The sequence below is a fragment of the Neopsephotus bourkii genome, unplaced genomic scaffold (assembly GCF_033783945.1).
Source record: "Neopsephotus bourkii isolate Nb327-2 ecotype Australia unplaced genomic scaffold, CSIRO-AGI_Nbou_v1 NB_1792, whole genome shotgun sequence".
NCBI classification, from domain to species: Eukaryota; Metazoa; Chordata; class Aves; order Psittaciformes; family Psittacidae; genus Neopsephotus; species Neopsephotus bourkii.
The window spans coordinates 6,012,180-6,031,153 of NW_026902266.1; the positions used below are offsets into that span (position 1 = coordinate 6,012,180).

Here is an 18,974-nt window from a genome sequence, read left to right on the forward strand (position 1 = left end):
AAGCAACTCCAGCAGCGCCCTGCTCTTCCCCTGTATCCACTGACTGTATCTGTGCACTGCTGCAATTGCACCACTTGCAGGACCCCCATGGTGCCAAGGTCCCAAGCAAGCCCAAGACCTGGTGTCACTGAGCAAGGCTGCAGCGCAGCTCCTCCTCTGACAACCGATGAGACCGTTTTTGAGGGGAAAACATAGAGGAGAGGGACTTTGGTAAGGTCACCCAGGACATCAACACATGGCTGGGAAGAGGCCAAAGCTGCCACTTGCTGGCAGCGTGACTGCCTCCTGCTCCATGAAGTGCCTGGGAATCAGGGTTATGAGGCTACATCTCAGTGTTGGATTTTGCTGGTGGCTCACACGGCCCACAGAAGGATAGAGGTTGCCATTTGCATCTCTAAATGTTAGTTTGGGTATCCAGGCTGAGGGCTGCTCCAGCCCTAACTGACCGTGCTTTGCCTGCAAGCCCGGCAGCTCACCCATTGTGTGGGAACTGGTGAATGCTGGTGCTGGGCTGGAAGGTTGTTACCTGAATTAACTCCAGCTCGCCATTACCACCAGCCCCTAGACTAGGAAAGCTGCGGGGCTGCATTTACCGACCGAACCGAACCGGCTCACCCCCGTGTGCTGATTCCGTGTGCTGCTGTCTGAGAACTGGCTCGGTGGCGTCCCTGAGCGCTGCGCGGCAGCGGGTTTGCTCTCCCGCACGCCGAGGCCCGGCCCGCAGCCACCTCTCCCTGCCAGTGTGGAGGGTAAATGTGTAACGGGGCCAGCCCCTTGCGTGACTCACGCATCCCGGCTGGCACAGGGGGCACGTCCCTGCAGGAGGCTAGAGCTGTCACCTTGCCCCCACCTGCCTCTGGATGGCTTTAGGGCGCCGGAGCCAGCCTCACCCCACGCTGCCTCTTGCCCCGGGTAGGGGCTCGCATCTCCTCTGCGGTCGGGCTTGGCGAGGGGCGAGTGCCTGCTGCTCGGGGTGGGCGGGGATGGACCACCGCTCCCGGCAAGGGACCCGAAGCCTCCTGGTCCGCCCAGAGGCCGCGGAGATGGGCGGGCGGCTTGGCGACGAGCTGCCAGCTGCGCTGGAGCGGTGTAAGGGGGCCCTCTGCCTGCCTCCCACAGCAGGGCAGCTCAAGCTCGGAGCGGGCATCCGACTCCTTCCTTCCCTCCGTAACCTTTGCCGAGGTGCTGGCGCTGCCATGAAGGAACCCCGAAGCTATTTCCTTGCCGGACTGAACGAGCCCCGTTCCCACCCCAATCTCCTCCCCAGGCACGCGTGCCCCTCACCAAGCTCGGTGGCCTTTCACCTCGCCCACCCCTAACACCTTTCTATACCAGGGGCACAAAACCAGCAGCAGTATTCTAGACACAATCTCATAATGTCGACTAAAAGGGAACAATCACTTCCCCCTTCTCCATTTTCCCCCTCTACCTAAAGAAAAAGCCAACTGAAATCCTCGTCAAGCTGTCAAGCTCAGTTTCCTGAAGGAATACAATTAAATCTCTATATGGCAACGTGACCGTCAGTTCTTCCCCATCAAAAGATGCTTCTCAAGCAGCGTTTGGCTGTTCCTCTCTTCCACCCCCTCCTCTCAGTTTTCCTTCCCACCGTCGAGTGCAACAGAGGCTGCGGCTTCGCAGCCAAAAAAAGGTGTGATTTGGAAAGCGTTGCGCGACGTGAGTGGCAGAAGTGAAAAGGCAGAGAAGCAACCCTTGAAAGCCTGCCTTCTGCTGCATCGGGTGTCAGCCTTGGCAAAACCTGAGCTTCCGGAACCTTCTTGCAAAATTAAAAAGGAAAAAGAAAAAAAAAAAGAGAAAAATCAAAAAGCACAAAGCAGTCACAGGACCTGTCAGAGCCAGCTGCTGCTTTTCTTTCCATTGTTTCTTCAGAATGAACTAAAGTTCATCCTTTCGCTTAAAAGCAAGGTCGGTGTAATCTGGGATGTACCTGCCTGACAGTATATGGAGGTGCAGTTTTGCCATCTTAATTTGGGGTTAGCAGACAATGGCAAGATTAAATGAACATTTAGAAATCTATCTTCCCCCCTCCCTTTTCCCCATTTGGGGGGTGCTTTCCTACTACTGCGTGAGTTTGGAGGGACTCCATTAAAATGAAAGGGAGAGGAGGGGAGAGCACAGGGGCTTTGCTGTTCCTGGCCCAGAGCTGCAGGTGGAGCTGAGGTGAGGGCTGTGGTGAAGCTGAGCAGCTGCCTGGAATCAAATCATCCCATCCTCCAGCCGAGGGGTTACTGCATGCTCCTCTGCTACCCTCCTTGTGTCCAAGGCAGGTTTGGGTGTGCCTCTGACCTGCTACAACACAGCAATTTCAGCATTCACACCTCCTATAATGTGTGCAACAAGTAATAAATGTGATTGTTACTAATAATAGCCCACCCTCTCCATCCCTGATGGTTTATGCATGCAAAAATGCTGCAGAGTCAGTTCAATATTCCCCCTGGTTCATTTACACAGCATCCATTTTCCTTGCAGGTAAAGATGGTCCATCAGGGGAAGGGATGATGGTAACTCATTTGTCACACTTGTTAAATGTAGGAAAGGCTGGCTTTGGGGCACTTCCAATTTTGTGTCAGCTCTGCCTTTAGCTGAGCAGCCCTATGCCTGCATGCCAAGCAGGGTGGCTCTCTCCCGTGTGGCACCATCCCTTCAAGATTTCATAGATTCAGAAGAGAGCAAAAGTACTTGCCCATCCTACCAGGCTTGTGTTTGGGCTGCAAAGCTTGAGAGGCACAATGGGCACCTGGGTGGTAAAGGATACTGTGAACAAGATTTTGGGAACTGCCAGCGTGAGCTCAGTGCAGGTGCAGGGAAAAGGTGATGCAACCTCACCTTCGTGCTCCTCCTAACCCTTGGAGGATTTTGGGGTGACTAGTCTGGATCTTGCCTAAACTAGCACTGTCCCAGCAGGCTTTAATTTGCTCCAATTATCAGGTGCCAGCACAGGGTGGCTGCAATGAAAGTCATTTTGGCTGCACCCTGTTCAGAGGCATTGCCATCAAGAAAGGCCACCTCCTTCCTCTGCTTGGACAAGGACTGGATACATCCCCTAGACGTGTTAGGATGGAAATGCTGATGTCTATGACCCCTCAGATCTTGTTTTAGGGAAGAGAACAAGAAATAACCAGGGGAGGTTGAGAAGGGTCTTGAACTCTGGATGGGTGATCATAGAGCAGTTCATGGTCGAGATACTTCGCGGAGCACCACGCACTGCACTGCCAGAGAACACTGAAGTGCAAAACAGCCCCCTGATCTGGACTGGTATGGAAATGCCCTCCAGTGAGTGGGGAGTAGGTAGGGCTACAGGTCCTTCTGCCCATAGCTTCCCCCATAAATTAAGCCCAGATGGGGTTAAGGTGTAGAGAGCTGGGCAGGAAGGGTGCTTTTAGGGAAGCATCCTTATGGTCTGTCCACACAGCTTGCTGTGGCAGAGCCCAGACACAACACAGTGATTTAACCTCACACCCAGCAGGGCATGAAGTGTCCTAAGACGGCCTGTCTGCATTCTCTATCTCTTGCTGCACCTCTGCTTTAGTGGTGGGCACAAAGGTGGGCACTGTTGCCTCCTCCCAGTTCTACGGCTGGTCTGCAACTGGTCTCCATTGGCACTAGGTCATCATAGAGCTGGAAAAAGATGAGGCAGCTGTGGCAGATGAGATTAAATGAAGGGACAGAGGGGCTGAAAAGCTGTATTTTGGTCCTGGTCTTGCTATTCACTTGTGGTGTTTCCAAGCCAGGGCGTGTTGATTTGCAGCACAGCAGACAGCTATCAGGAAGGGCTCTGAGTTCCTGCGTTGTTTAGCAGCAAATGCATCGTGCCTCTGAAACCTGGCTCTCAATAAAGACCCTGGGAAGTGCTGCGGTAGCAGCAGGTTCAGGCTGCAGCGATTTATTTCTGTGTTCAGTGCTGGTCCTAGCAGGGGAGGGGGACCTGCCTGCTCAACTGCCTTTGACTCCTTGCCATTGATCGACCGTTGCAGGAGTCGCTGAGGTCTCTGCTCTTAAATCTGGATCTGCACTGTCCTTCACGGCTGCATGCTGCCCTGACCTGCATCAGCATCCCTCACTCCTGCTTTAAATCTCTTCCAAGCAGGCACTGGTGACACTAGCAATTTCTCTTGTCAGCCTATAGGGACCTGGAGCACAGCCCTCCTAAGGAAGGAATTAACCCAGCGGCACCAGTTAGCAGAGGTATCTTTTATTGACCATTTGCAGAATACTGTAATACAGAATCTGTTTAGGGGACTTAGGTGAGTTCCCCAGAAAGTGCCTTCCCTCTCAGCATTTCCAGGAGATCCTGAGGAGAAACCTGCCCTGTAACACATTGGGGCTCCCTAGCATGAACTTCCTAGCACCCTCAGCTCTCCAGGGGTAGGGAGTTGTTTGAACACTGGATGAAATTCAAGAGAGGAAAAGGAAAAGAAACCCCCATACATCAGGAGGTGGTGGGGTGGTCTGAACACACCTGATATGCTGTGAGCCAGCCCTGCCGTGGAACCCATCCATCGCTGCACGTGCCTCCTGCTCGACAAGACCCCACTGCTCCCCAGAGCTCAGCTCTCTGCTGCTAGGCATGCGTGGCTCTGGGCTTCGCACACTCTTGTCACACGGCTTGTTGACCATAAGATAAATATTTCTTGGTCTATTTTTTCTCCCTGTACATGTGTTGGAGACCCTTTGCTACAGCAGGTCACGTACTGTTTTGGGGGGCAGGAAGGGTATGCTCAGCTGGGCTGATAAACTCTTTTCACTTTTATTTATGTATTTATTTGGCTCTTCTCTTTATTTTTTTGCAATCAAGGTGGATTATTGTTTTTATTCTTTTGCGTCCTTGCTACAAGAAACAACTGCAGACACTTCTGGCATAGAGGCATTTTGGCGGCGGCCACTGCTGTTGGCCTCACTCTAGTAATCAGTGAGGGGGTATCGCAGGAAGATGAAGATAAGGATGATACAGAAAGTGGCAAGGGCTGAGCTGGTGATGTTAAAAAGACGGGCTGTCTTGGCATCTTCAACTGCTCCATTTAAGTCATTGAGGAGTTTCTTGTCCCGGACCTGAGATACACAACAAAAATAATTAAATAAAAAGAATTGGGAAACATGTAAAAGACAAAGTGTTTCAAACAACACTCACAAAAAATCAGTTCACTTGTAGGGTACCAGTATAGCAGATGAGGGTAGGGTACCAGTATAGCAGATGAGGGCTGAGCAGGGCCTCTTTTCATTTGGAAGTGTTCAAAATGTTCAAAGCGTTCAAGGATAAACACTTTGAAGTGTTCAAAGCCCATGTAGATTATGTAGATGAGGCCCTTAGTAACATGGTTTAGTGGCGCGCTTGGCAGTCCTGAGGTAAAGGTTGGAGCTGATGATCTTAAAGTTCTTTTCCAACCTCGCTGATTCTATGATTTGAATGCTTGGGGTGTCATAAGGCACCCCAAGGTGTGGTTTGCATTCCAGCCCTGCTATGGGTTGAGTCTGTGAAGCCAAGCATTGTAATCCTGTGGGCTGGAAATCTCTGGAAGCAGAGAAGACACATTGCTGTTACCAACCAGGCAAACCAGGTCCCTATGGCCTCTGGGGTGGGGCAGTGTCGTTTGAGCCTGAAGATGCATAAAGGAACTGAGATGCCATCATGCACCCCATGCACAGGGACACTCAAGCATCCTTCCCACCATGTCATAGCCCTCTGGCCCTGCAGCCCCAGAATTCACCTCACTTGGGCTACAAGCAAGAGGGCTGGCTGCAGTTCCGCTGTGCATCCCCATGCCTCTGTCTGCACTGTGGGGCTGAGTGGGTGAGCGCTGGCAGAGCATCCTACTGCAACTCCAGGGCTGCGCACAAGCCTCCAGCATATTAAGCAGTCCTGGGTTAATGAGTTCCTTTTGCAGGTCTGATGCAGCTCGTGCAGCGCCTCTGCCACTGGCAGTTTTCAATCCTGACAGCGCATTCTGCTCTTTTCATTACCCTGCAGGCTGTGACATTCATGGGCTTGCTTTGGGACAGCTCTGCAGTGGGTAAGAACTGTGCATGCCTGTGTCACTGACCTGTCCCCACTTCCTCCAGGCAGCCATGGCACCAGCAGGCAGTGATGCCACTAGAAGGCAGCAATGGCATTACCAGCAGTGGATGGCACTGCAACTCAGCGGATGACAGAGCTGGGCAGTGCGTGGCACTGCGAGGCAGCAGATGGCACAGCTAGGCAGTGATGCCACTAGGAGGCAGTGGATAGCACAGCTGGACAATGGGGGCACAGCTGGGCAGTGGATACCACTCGCAGGCAGTGATGGCATCAGCAGGCAGCAATAGCATGAGCAGGCAGCAGATGGCACACCCAGGCAACTGATGGCACTGCCCACCAGCAGCGGTTCATCTGCTTGTTGCTCAGGCTTCATCTCTTCCTAGCAGATATGTGTCCTTGTCCCCAGATTGCCCCTTCAGCCAGCACTCAGCAGACCCAGGCAGCTGGATCCACAACGATTTTGGGCAAAGGGACCGGGAAATTCGACCCCACTTCCCTTTCCCGTATCCGAGCTGGGTACCCAGGGGCCACATGGCACGGCACCGCAGCTCCTCTTACGCTGCCTGCTTTGTGGCCAGAGGGTCAAAGCTGCGGGCGGGCCCCGTCCTTTGCTGCGCTGCCGGCAGGGCGAGCGCCACCAGAAGCTGCCGGCCCAACACTAGGTGTCGGTGTCAGGCTGCCAGAACCAGTGCCGGTGTCCTACCTAGAAACACTGACAGGCTGTTACGGACCAGGAAGCTTTCCAAAAAGACTGCGATGGATTCAGACCACGTCCTAATGACTTTTTTCTCTCTCCCTCCTGCAGTGCTTACCCACGGGGCTGTCCTGAAAGCCTTCTGCTTGCTAGGTATTGGGAAGGGCTGCTGAACCCCTTCATTTCCACTGAGCCATGCTGGTTCATGGGGCCTCCAAAACCAGATCTCAGACCTCAGGCAATGTCCTCTCCTCTCACACCAGTGAGGACCTCTGCACAAGCACCCTCTGCTCTTCACTGATCCTGGACTGTGGGTACGGAGGCTGTATCTGGCACGAGGCCTGCAGGAGCTGTCACTGGCAGGCACATAGGCAAGAATGAGAGCTCTGTTCTTCTCCTTGTATTAAACCCTGCCGTGCCATGTCCTTGGCCTCTGTTACATCCCGCTCCTGGGAGCCTACAGCTAGAGCCAGCGCCATCCATGTAGCTCCATGGCACGCTTGGCTGTTGCTGCCAGCAGTGGGGATGACCCCTGGGAAGGCAGCAAGCTGGCAGCCTGGGAGCCTGCACCCCTTTCTGTGTCAGCTGTGTGTCCAGGGTGACACATGTTTGAAATTACTCATTGGTTTAGCATCCTCCCAAACGCCCCAGGGCACAGGAGTGCCAGGCAGCTGGCACATCCTCACCCACTGAGAAGTGCAGAGCTCCCTGCAGCCAGAGACCCAAAGGCACTGATTTGGGACAGAAATCCCAGCCGCTTCTCACAGAAGGCTCTTTAAAGCTCTCTCATGTGCTTCCTCTTCTCAGTGGCTGCCAGAGGCAACTATGCAGAGCAAATGCCTTTTGACCCTTCCTCCACTGTAAGCCACCTGGAAGAGGTTGCTCTGCTGCAAGCAAGCCAGTGTTTGCCATCAAGTGTTTGCCAGGCAGACACAGGTTTCTCCAGCAGAGCAGCATAGCCAGAACACCAAGATCTGCAACTCCTCCTGCAGTGAACTGCTTACTTTGCCTTTACGGGGCCAGTTCCTCTTGGCCTCAGGGAGCTCTCACCCACTCCTCACCTCCTGCTCCTCCTGTCCCCAGGGCACCCTGCCACCCTAATTTCCATACCCTACCCTCTCCCAGCAGCCTCTTCCACCTGACAGTGTCTCACACTCGTGACCGACGCTGTAGCTCTTTCCCATGGCATGCTTCACTAGCACCTGACCTACCCTTGGCCCTACTCCAGTCCTGTTGCTGATAAGCATCCCTAGCGAGGGGTGCCTGGGGCTGCCCCCTCCCCAGTGCCACCATTTTCCTCCCAGTTCCTTTTTTTTTTGTCCTTCCCATCTCTCTTCTTCCCTCCTGTTTGTGCCCAAATGATGGTTCTACAGCCGCCTTCCACTCCCACCAAAGGGCACCCAGCTGCCTCCTCTCTCTGCCCCACCAGCTGGTTCCACCTACCCCTGCCCAGCCCTCCATTACATGAAACTCTATCTCCCATCTCTGGTAGCCCCCTGTCCTTTACCTTCCCTAGCTCTCTTCTGTCTGCTCTGGCCTTGGTCACCAACTCCTTGCTCCCTTTCCTCTCCTCCCTTGCTATTTCCCCATACACATATAGCTTCAGAAGTCACCGTCATGCAAATCATTCATTATTGTCCATTATCATTTATGTTGCAAAGGGGCCTCTAAGCACCAAATAAGCGCCAGGGTCTCTGCAGCACACAAGAGCAACATAAAGGCGTTTCTCCTACCAAACCACTTGCAGCCCCGGCCTCCCACATCTCTCCAGTGAATCCTCTCAACCTCTCGCCTCTCCTTGCACCCCCAGATGCTTCCAGACGTCTCCCTTTAATGTCTCACTGTGGCACCTGAGCCAGATTCTGGAGGAGGAGCTCTTCTGGAGAGCAGGTAAGTCTTGAATCTCTTTCCCTGCTTTGACCTAAAGGAGATGACACTCTCTCTCTCATAGCCCAGGCTCAGCTCTTCCTACATTCATGCTTCCATGGCCACCATTACCATAATGTGCTGGCAGCTGCTGCGCAAGCCCCCGGAGCTGCTTCCTTCCACAGGTCCCCAAGGTCACCCCCTTACCCAGACCCAGGTGTGGTGTTTCCTTAGTTGCAGACTCTTTTTCCATCATCACTTTGACCCTTCACACCTTTCCTACAACTAAATGGGGGCTTTTGGCCCTGCTTTGCACTGAGATATCTGGTGTAAGGATAATTACATCTGCTGGCTGCGGGCCTTCCCCAAGCACCCCAAAGCCTTGTGTGGTGGACCCTTTGGATATTCCACCTTGGGCAGTGCAGAGCTTACCTCTGATCCAGCTTGGGAACTTCTACAGGTCCTTTCCTCTTCTGTGCCTGGCCTTCCATGAAACAGCCTGCTTTTGTGCTTTAATGTCCAAATCTTTCTTCCTTCCCACACCAGCAATGCCCTTTCCTCCATCCCTGCTTGCCTGTCATCTCCCTGCTGCTCACCTTGTCCTCCACCATCTCCAGCTCACCTTGCCCTCCAACACATCCAGCATGCTGATACCAAAGAGTTCTTTCTCTCCTCCCTCTCACCACCATCCCCTGTCCTTCCTCCCCTTGGGATTTTGCCTTCAGTTTTCTCTCCAGGCTCTCCCTACTGCCTGCTCCTTCCTCAGAAGCCAGCTCCCCTCTCGTTTTTAGGAGTAGGGAACTTGTGTGAATAAAAAGTGCTGCCTCAGCTTACAGGAGGAGACAAATGGTTTGTTGATAACGATCCTAATGAGGCTGTATTTAAGGCAGCCTGGATTTTAGCATGCAGCCAACAGCTGCTTGTCTGTAAACTGATTTCTGTGCAGAGCTCAGTGTCCCTAACATAAGGAGCTCTGGAAGGCATCCTTGGGTTTATTTGCTCTGTGAATCAGTCAAGAGCTCTCCACCCTGCCTGCGCCCGTGTCATGGGGCTGTCACCCCTGCTTTTCACCCACCTCCATAAGCCATTGCTCCTCCTGAGAGCTTGCCTGAGAGGCCAGGTGCCACAGCTTCCCTGCTTCTCAGAGTTAATAAATAGCTATGGATCTGTGCCCGTCTGCTTCCTCTTGAAACAAGGAAGATCAACAAGTGGCAAGAGGGGAAGGCAAACAACCGTGCCCACAGCTGTGTGCTAAGGGCCAGGCAGAGAACAGGCAGGAGAGCTCATGTCTCCTGGGGTGCTATCACACTGCGTATTTCTGTGGCCTTGAGGGGCAGGAAAACTGGAAGCAGCCCTGCAGGCTGCTGTTGGGGCTTTAAAAGCCAGTGGTGCTTCTTAACATCTTTGTCTCCACACTTGCCTTACAGCAAGGCATCTATACCGCTGCTGGTCTCAGATATGTCTCGCTCCTCTGACATAATGGATACTGAAAAGGATTTGGATCTCCCCAAACTGGACCTCCTAACGACTGAAATGAAATCTCCTGCCACCAAGCACTGATGCATCATTCATTACTGCTTGGAGCTGGGAAAGAGGCAGGCAGAGAGCTGCCAAGGATCAGGTCCACGGCATTTACTCCTATCAAAAGCAACCAAATCCAAAGCATTGCCATTGGAGCAATCATCACACCTGTGCTGGGCTGGGGTTAAGGTAACTTTAGGGTTTCTAACTTCCCTGGTCCTGCTATTTATCTCTTCTCCACCAGCACCAACACACTGTGCTCAGGCTGATCTTGAGAAGCCTGAGATGCCAGAAATCAGCCAAGGGGGATATGTGAGTCGGTGTGACTCTGCTGCAGCCCCACAAGCTGCGTTTGCTGAGGATCTGGCTTGCTACGAGTGTAAATGGAGATGCAGTGTGCCATCGCATTCTTACTCAGAGCACTTGGCTGGGATGTCTGTCACACAGAGTACCTGGCTTGGGTGTCACAGTCTCTGCATTTGCCTGACTTCATGTGTTTCTTTGAATAAGTGCATATAAATTCTTTAACTCTGGGGTGGTTTTCTGGTATTTTTTAGTAAACACTGGTCACCATGAAATAGCATTTCCTTGCAGAAGAGATCTAGAAGGCTGTAGCTCATGTGCAAAAGGCCAGGCAGACATGGAGGCACTGAAGGGTCTAAAACCAGTAAGTGTGCATGGGGAATGAGACAGCTTTATGGTAACATTCATTGTACCTAGGCATACATCTATCTTCCAGTGTGGCCTTTATGCTGCTGAAACTGGTGGAGATACTACAGTGTGCTAAGATACTTAATGAAACCTCTCACGGACTTGGGGGATGAAGGATCTACTGTTTTATTAACAGCATGAATCTGGCAAAAGCAGATGACATTTATGGCAGGGTATTGAAAAAGCTATCTCTGATAATGAAATGATTCCTGAGGCTGCTAGATATTTCAGTTATTTAAAGGAAATGTGAAAACCATAACCCAGGAACCGTTTGATGCCATCAGCACACTGGTGGCCCTTCAGCCAGGAGCCCTGTGCTAAACCAGTCAAGGACTCTGCAGTCAGACATCCCAGAACAGGCTCAGGGAAGGGAAGAGGCTTCTCCCCTCCTCTCCCTCCCACAGCACCTTACTCGGTCTCTGCAGAGCACAGGCATCTTTGGAAGGCTGTGACTTAAGTATCTGCTGCTCAATTGTCCTTACGTTTAATTACAGAAGAACAAGAAAAGTCTGTTTAAAGGGACATTTGTCCCAGGATGTTTCTTGCTTCTGCTTTCTCGGAAGTTCTGGGAGAAACCTCACTGACTATAGAAGAGATGAAAACAACAGGCTCCTGGAGAAATAACTCCAACATCCAGCCTAGCCAGGATGTTGTGAAGGTTTTTGCAGTAGCTATGAGTGAGGATCCTGTCTTTCTCAGCATCCCAGTGGTCTTCCCCAGGGCAGATCTGCTGCTGCCCCATCATCCCTGTTGCTTCCCACCACCCATCCTGACAGCAGCTCATGAAGGCACCTGCCATCCTTTCAACCACTTGCTACCTCTGTCCTGTGCCTCTGAGGAACATTTTGTTTCTATTTCCCCCACTGCCACAGAGTCACAGCTACCGGGGAGCTCCAAGACCAGAGCGGCGTTATTTCTACCTGCTCCGCATTACATCTGTTTGGGTACCACCATTATATCCAATCAGCTGCCACCTCTTCAGTCCAAAAGCCAAGGCTGGGTTTTGACAGGCATCTTATATTTTCCTTTCTCTGATTTGGAGCAAATCTGACCATTTGCCTTCCCTCACCACTGCTTCCTTTTTCACAGTGGAGTTTATATCCTCTAGACTTTTGCAGCCAGATGCTGAGCTCACACCTCTGCCCTGGCGATCCCAGGTTACTTCTGGGATTTGTTCCTCCTTCCACCTCGTGTCAAGGACAGTGAAGGGTCCAGCCTGTAAAAGCTTTGTAGGTGGTAGGCCCTACTCCATCCTGTCCCCTGGGTATTGGGTCAGTTTGGTCCTCAGGCTGTCCTGTCCCCCTGCTAGCTGCAATGAAGGGACCACATCTACCAAGATAGATATCTGCTGTAGCTACAGCCATGTCCTGGTGACATGACACTGTTTCTTAGCCTGCTGCAACCATGCCTCTCGCACAGGAAAGATACTGACTGTATCTCAAAGGCAAATTCAGATGAGCAAAGACATGAAAAATATGGAGGAAGCCAGTTTCTTCCATAAAGAGTGGGGGGTGTTAAGGGACTCTCCCTCCACTTGTGTTAGTCTGTCGCTGCCTGGATTTGCCCTTGGGTCAGTCCTGTTTGTGGTGATGCTCAATCCCAGCATGACTTAAACTGTTAAGGGACTTGCCCAGGCAGCAAGGTCCAGTGAAGCCTGCTACATGGGTGGTGAGTGTGTGCTCACCTCCCATCTTGGGGAGGGGGAAACTGAGGCAGGCACCAAAGTGCCAGTGCTGGGTTTGCCTAGCGCATGGGTCTGCAGACTTGTCCCTGAGCCTTTCTACCAGAAACCGTGATGGGCTCAGGAGCAGCCTCCTTGCAGCACTGGGCACTCGCGGTCCAGCTTGTGGGAGCTGGATGGGGTTAATTGATCTTCTGTGATGAAGCCCGTCTGCGCCCTGGCCTTCATCTAAATGCTGCCTGCCAAAACAAATCAGCTCGCTCCTGTCGGGGCCACCCAACCGCCCCGGGCTCTCTGTACATCCATTCAGTTAGTTTTGCTTCTGTCAGGCCAGGAAGGGGAGGGCAGCCCTGGCCCCTCTCTCCATCAGCCACTGAGGGGCTGCCTGTTTGCTGGGTGCCATCCCTGCCGGGCTGCTCTCCCCTGCAGCTACCCGGAGTAACCTGCTCCTATCCCCATCATGGGCTGTGCTCCATGCCACCGCCATCAACATAGCTCTATTTCCCTCTAGATATGACGCTGTGTGAAGCCCCCCTGCGCCCTCTTCCACCTCCTTGGCAACCTGGGGCTTGTTCTGATGATGCTGGCAGGTCTCCAGGGCTTGCCTTGGGATTTATAGGCGTTGGAAGTGGTGGGAGGAGAGGAGCTAGCCACCAGCTGGTGTTTTAGTTAGGAAGAGGGCAAGAATTGAACAGGCAGGGTTGCCCTGCACCCTGGCAGCTTCTCCCTTGCTGCAACTTGCCAGGCACCAGCTGATTGCTGCCCTCTGCTTCTTACTGCTTCTGCCCAACCATCTGATGCTGCTGGGTCCTACCCTGATGATCTCTAACTGACAGGATCCCAAGGAAGGGACTGAGTTCTGGGATACCTGCGGGAGCAGCATGAGCCAAGCCAGCCCATCATCCTGCTATTGCAGTACAGGAAACTCCAAGGGTATCTGAGCAAGTCAAAGCACATCTTCCCCACTCGAAGCAGCATCCCTATCTCCAAAACACACCTCTGCTCTCCCCATCCCCATCCCCAGTGAATAGGACCTCTCATTTGTGTGGCAAAAATGTGATTTACATCAGGCGTGACCCCCAAACACTCCCCCTCTCTCCAGCTACCCATTACCCTGTGCTGCATGCTCAGTACTTACTTTCAGTGAATAGGCCAGGGCGATAAAGCCGAGGCAGCAGAAATTGAGGTATACAAAGTTGAAGATGGACCAGAGATAGTAGTCGTTCACCTCGGTGGTGTCAGGGTAGATCTCAATGACAGTGGTGGGGTTGGTCATCGTCTTCTTCTCCACCGAGTGCTTGCACGGGACCGCCGGTCGCAGGCTGTCCCCTTTGCAGCTCTTGCTCTCCATGAGATAAACGGCAGAAGAAGGAGACAGGACCGGCGAAGCTTGCCGGAGAGCCGGGGGCTTGGCGATGCAGGCGAAGCAGCCCTGCGGGGGGCCCTGGGGGGAGCGAGGGGTCCAGGCCACCCCCTCGAAGGGGCACGGCGGGCCCAAGGGGGGATCCTGTGTCCTCTCCGTGGTGGCTGCCGCGGCGTCACCGCGCTCTGCCCTGGCAAAGCAAACCCCCCGTAAAAAAATGGGGGTGAGGGGATGGAGAGGCGCGGGGGGGTGAGGGGGGAGAGAAAGAGGGGGTAAGAAGTGGAAAAGAAGAGACGTAGGGGGAAGGCAGGAGAGAGCGGGGCCGGGAGACAGAGGAGAGAGCGGGGAGAGGAGCGAGGGAGTGGGGAGAGGAGGGCAGCGGAGGGGCGGAAGGAGTACCGCTGCGTCCGGGGACCACGGAGCCGCCGCCTCGGAGCGGAGCTGCCGCCGGCCCCGCGGCGGGGGCTGAGGAGCGGGCAGCGGCGGACAGCATCCCTCCGCCTCTCCGCGGCCTCCCCCCTGCGCTGCCCGCTGTCCTGCGTGACCCGCGGCCGAGCCACGAGTGGGGAGATAGATAGAAACAACATAACGGAAAGAAATACAAGGAGAAGGAAACACTTGGGAAGAGCCGGGGGGGCACCGCGGGAGTTGCCGGCTGAAACCGGGCTGCACCCCCAGCAAGCCCTCCGTGCCCGCCTGTCTGTCGGTCGGTCGGTCTGTCTGCCGGGGCCTCCGGCTTTCTGTCCCGTGTCGGGACGGGAGCGGGTCTCCCGGTGCGGCAGAGCAGCCCGGCCCCTCGCTCTCCCTCCTTCCCTCCCTCCTGGGGGGAGATTTTTTTTTGAGGGATTTCCCACCCTTTTTGGTTGTTTTCTTTCGGCAGAGTCCCTGCGGGATTCCAGGTGGGACTGCATTCCCCGGGTCCTTCCACCTGCCAGCAGGTGTCTTGCCCACCACCCCCTCCCCTTATTTCTGAAGGGGAGAATATCGTGCCCGGAGAGGAGGAGAAGGAGGGGTAAGAGGGGATGAAGACAGAGGATGGGGAAGGGGATGTGGGAAGATGTCGGCGTCCCCGCCCCCCCACCCCCCCCACCCCCCAGCTTTGAAAATAGGGAAGACTAGTCCACCTCTGGATGCTCGTCCGTCCGTCCATCCGTCTTCCCCGAAGGCATCAGGAGGAGCGAGGGATACTCACAAGGAGGGATGCGGGGAGTCGCTGCATATCCGGCTCAGCACTGCCTCCGGCTCGGCTTCCTCGGCGCTGGAGTTGCGGAAGGATGGGGGAGGGAGGGCACCCATGGACTAGCGGTGGGCAGGGGGGGGTGATAGGGAATGGGAAGATCAGCCTGCAGCCCCTTTCCTCTCTTCCCTCCCCCGAACATGCTCTGCGCAGGAGAGCTCCTCCGTGTCTCAGCCCCACGGGGACGTCACCTCCTGCTTGAAGCATCCTCGTAATGCCTTACTGGAGAAGGGCATCTTCTGGGCCCCGGCCGAGCGTCTTCCCTGGTCCTGTGGAGGGGATGCTCTGCCCGACTGTCCCCTGCGTCACCCACAGAGACCTTTGCAGTGGGGACTCGCTGCGTGTTTGTTCCCATGGGCCCGGGTGGAAACCTATAGGAAGAGTGGCAGGGGTGTGTGGGGACGATTGGGACTGCGTGACAAGGGGAGGTGACAGCAGCACAGCGGTCGTGGGGGATGAATGGAAAGGGGATAAATCCTGTCGGCACTGAACAAATCCCAGCGTGGGCAGGGGCAGGAGCACCCTGGCAGCAGGATGCAGGGCATGCGGCTGCTTTAGGGGAAGGAGGTGGGGATGTCATGAAGGATGGACAAGCGCAGGAGGATTTGGCCATGCCTGGGCTTGGCACAGGATCAGGGAAGTGCTTGCTGCCTCCCTGTGCAGGCTACTCTGGGAGCTGCATGGAAACCCAGTTCTGGGGTATTGTGGTAGCATCCCCCATGGGATGTGATGCTGGAGAGCAGCTGGTGCCGTGCAGCGACAGCTTGCAGGTCATTCAGGAGGATGCAGCCGTAGCACTGGGAGGGTGAGGATGTGAGGACACACTGTGTCAGGCACGTGGCAGAGCCCGGCCCAGCTCAGGTGGCCTTGAGGCAGCAGCCGGTTTGGCTGTGGCTCTGGGGAAGGGGAGCAGGGGAGTCCCAGAGCACTAGAAACAGGCTGGGTCAAACAGAAGTTTGTGCAAGCAGTACCTGCAGGGGAAGGGAAATCCTCCAGCATTGCCTTAAGCCTACCTACAAAGTGCTGACCTAAGGAATAAAGATGGTAATTTATTCTGCTGTTCACAGGCCGGTTTGGCTCCCGTGTAGGTGCACACACCCTGTGTTCATCCCCGTGGGTCAGTGTGCTGCGAGGGGACGTCTTGCACGTCCACAGCATTCCCAGACTGGAGAAGGTCCAGTCTCTACAAGGCCGGTTTAATCCCGCTGTCCTTTAACCAACCTGTGCTGGTTAGAAAAGGACAAATTGCATCTGGTTCAGGATTTATCACTGCTGAAGTGCTGCTGGGTGCTGCCAAAGTAAAGAGTGTTTTATTAGTGCCACAGCTGCCTGTGATGAGACCCAGGTTTCTCTCCAAGATGCTGCTAAGAAGCAGAAGCAGTGCTGGGGTGAGAATGATGCTCCTGTGGGATTAAGAGGTTTGCAGGAGAGGCAGAACTGCAGCCAGCTTCCATCAGCTTTTCTGAAGGGCTTGGACAATCCCAGGCAACTCGCAGCTGTGCAGAGCTGGTTCAGGAGGAGCAACGGAACTCCTTGGATGCAGATTGGTGCCTATCATAGGAGCTACTGATGAGCCCGCTGTTCATTTGCCTGGGGAAAGTTGTGTAGGTAGGGCTGCTCCTCTTCCTAACATCAGGCAGGGATGGAGGATGAGCAGAGCAAAAGGTCAAAGAGGGCTTCTGGAGGAGGCAAGAGGAGGCAGCAGGGTGGGGTAGGGGAATGTCAGATCAACAGAGGTGGACACGTTCCCTGCTGTGCAGCAGACAAAGTTCAGGGAGGTTGGATGGCTGCTTTTCCTCTTCTCCAGGTACCAGGTCAGCCCTATAGTTTGCAGAGCACTTTTGGATCTTTGGTTTGGTAATTCATCATCTTTCTTGATGTGAAGTGTGAGTGATGAGAGATTTATTACTGTGTATCACAATAGCATATATACAGCACCACCAGTTCTAAAACCATTCATATGACTCTTCAAAATCAGGCAACAGGCTTTAAAAAAATGGCTTAATGAATAAACCCCCTCAATATTCTGTATTAACACTCCTCCAGTTTTCTGGCAGTCCTTCAAGGTCATGCATGCAAGCCCTCAACCAGAAGCCTAGACCACTTTCCTTTCAAATAAAAGCTGAAGTGACTATGAATAGTCATCTGTATTACTGTGGTGTCAAGGCCCACATCCCTTTGTGCTAAGCATGAGACAAATAGAACAGAAGGATGTTTCCTGCCCCAAAGCAACTCTCTTGTAATCTTGTTAGAGACATGTGGGCTGTATCATAACCAAGTGCTGTAAGACCCGTGAGAAAGTCTTCCATATGAAAGCCTTCTCCAGCTCTCTGGGAAACAATTGCTAGGACTTGACCCTGTGTTTTTCTGAAGGAGAAAGCCCACAGCCTCCTGAATGCTCCTTCCTATCCCTCCTATAAAATTCCTCAGTGGGTTGCTAAGCCCTGTAAGCAGTAAGGTAGCCTGAGGCTTGCAGGAGAAAAACCCATCTCCCCACTCTCCCTTGATCTCCGTCTCCTGTCCTCTAAGCTTCCAGTCTGCGCTCCACTTCTTTTCCTTCCCAAAGGAACCTAAAAATAAATAAATTCAAGAAAGAGCGGAAAAAGGAAAAAGCCACCAGCACCCAAACCAATGTGCTTAGTCATTCATGGTGAGCAAAAATAGTTTTCCAAATGAACGTACCGCTGAGGCAACCAAATGAGCAAGTCATCTCCGTAAGAGAGGGGTCTAATTCTCCCTCTCCCTGGCAGGTCCTTGTCTGGATGGGCTTTTGGCAAAGCAGAGCTGGTTGGAGAAGGATCCGGCCCATGAAGACAGACCTGGGGGTCAGGGCCAGGTGCCCTACTATTCAAGGGGACATGTCATGAAAATGCTTATCTTCTTTGCATTAGTGGAGACATTCAGCAGAGTGACTTACTGAACTGTCTCGTGCATGGGGTTCTGCAGAGATGGTGCAATACATGGTGTCAACCTGAGTTTCTGCTGGGTAAGATAATGTGGGGCTGTGTGCAGGCTGCTCATGGGGCGGGTTGTGCCTTGCTCCCTGTTGGAAAAGCATGGATGGACAATCCTGGCTCTTGGCTTCTCCAGCTCTTGGCCAAGACCAAGCCTGTGGCTGTTCTAGCTGAGACGTAATGTTCAGTACTCATGGCATGATTAAAGGCTTAAGCACAATCCCCCCACATTCCCCCCAGCAGAAACAACACTCTCATATTCTGGTAGATAAATATTTGGCAGTGGATGACTTGTTCTCCCCTTGGGCTATTGAGGAACAGTGGGCTGCATGATTGGTTTCCAGGACCCAGCCAGCCCTTTTGGGTTAAGTAATTTCTTTAACCTTGGAGAACAGCTGATTGGGGTATTAAGGCATCCTGGGGGAGCAGAAGCTTGGGACACGCCAGTGGGGAAATCAGTTAAGCTCTCTGTGTGCTTAGATCTAGGCTCAGAAGACTGGATGAGACTCGCCTGCATCTGCCTTGCTTATGCAGATGATGCTTTTTTCAAAGAAGGGATTAGCTCTTATCTTATACCTGGCACATGGGGCCTTCATTCTGCACTGGAGTCTCCAGCTCCCGTACAGCAGCACTAGGGCTAAAAAAAAAATCACACAGCAAGGCAAAAGGGATGGATTTTTCTTACATTAAAAAAATAAATAAATAAAAAACCTCCCAAACCCCATGTTCCTCATCAGCAGGCTCAGGGATCATGAACTCCATCCAAATCCTAGTTGGTTTGAGGCTGGACTTAGAAACTGGAGTCTTACTTTGGCTGTTGGAGGACCATTTTATAGCCTAAGTCGAGTAGGAGCTAGTTTTGTCTGGCCCAGAGGAGCCCCTGCTGGAGGAGTAGCCTTCGCACTACTCAGCCAGG

General features: G+C 53.4%; 1 protein-coding gene across 3 annotated transcripts; it reads right to left on the minus strand.

Moving 5' to 3' along the window:
- Positions 1-4,797: 4,797 nt before the first annotated feature.
- Positions 4,798-18,760, minus strand: IFITM10 (interferon induced transmembrane protein 10). Of its 3 annotated transcripts, XM_061380092.1 has the most exons (4): positions 16,133-18,760; positions 15,060-15,475; positions 13,643-14,057; positions 4,798-5,067 (listed from the first exon to the last, which is right to left on the minus strand). In XM_061380092.1, the coding sequence occupies exons 2-4, from the start codon at positions 15,161-15,163 to the stop codon at positions 4,918-4,920; spliced, it is 669 nt and encodes a 222-aa protein (XP_061236076.1). In that variant the 5' UTR covers positions 15,164-15,475; positions 16,133-18,760; the 3' UTR covers positions 4,798-4,917. The 3 variants fall into 3 exon arrangements, with proteins under 3 accessions (XP_061236076.1, XP_061236075.1, XP_061236077.1); XM_061380091.1 differs by lacking the exon at positions 16,133-18,760 and having other exon boundaries at positions 15,060-15,578; XM_061380093.1 differs by lacking the exon at positions 16,133-18,760 and having other exon boundaries at positions 14,992-15,577.
- Positions 18,761-18,974: the final 214 nt, after the last annotated feature.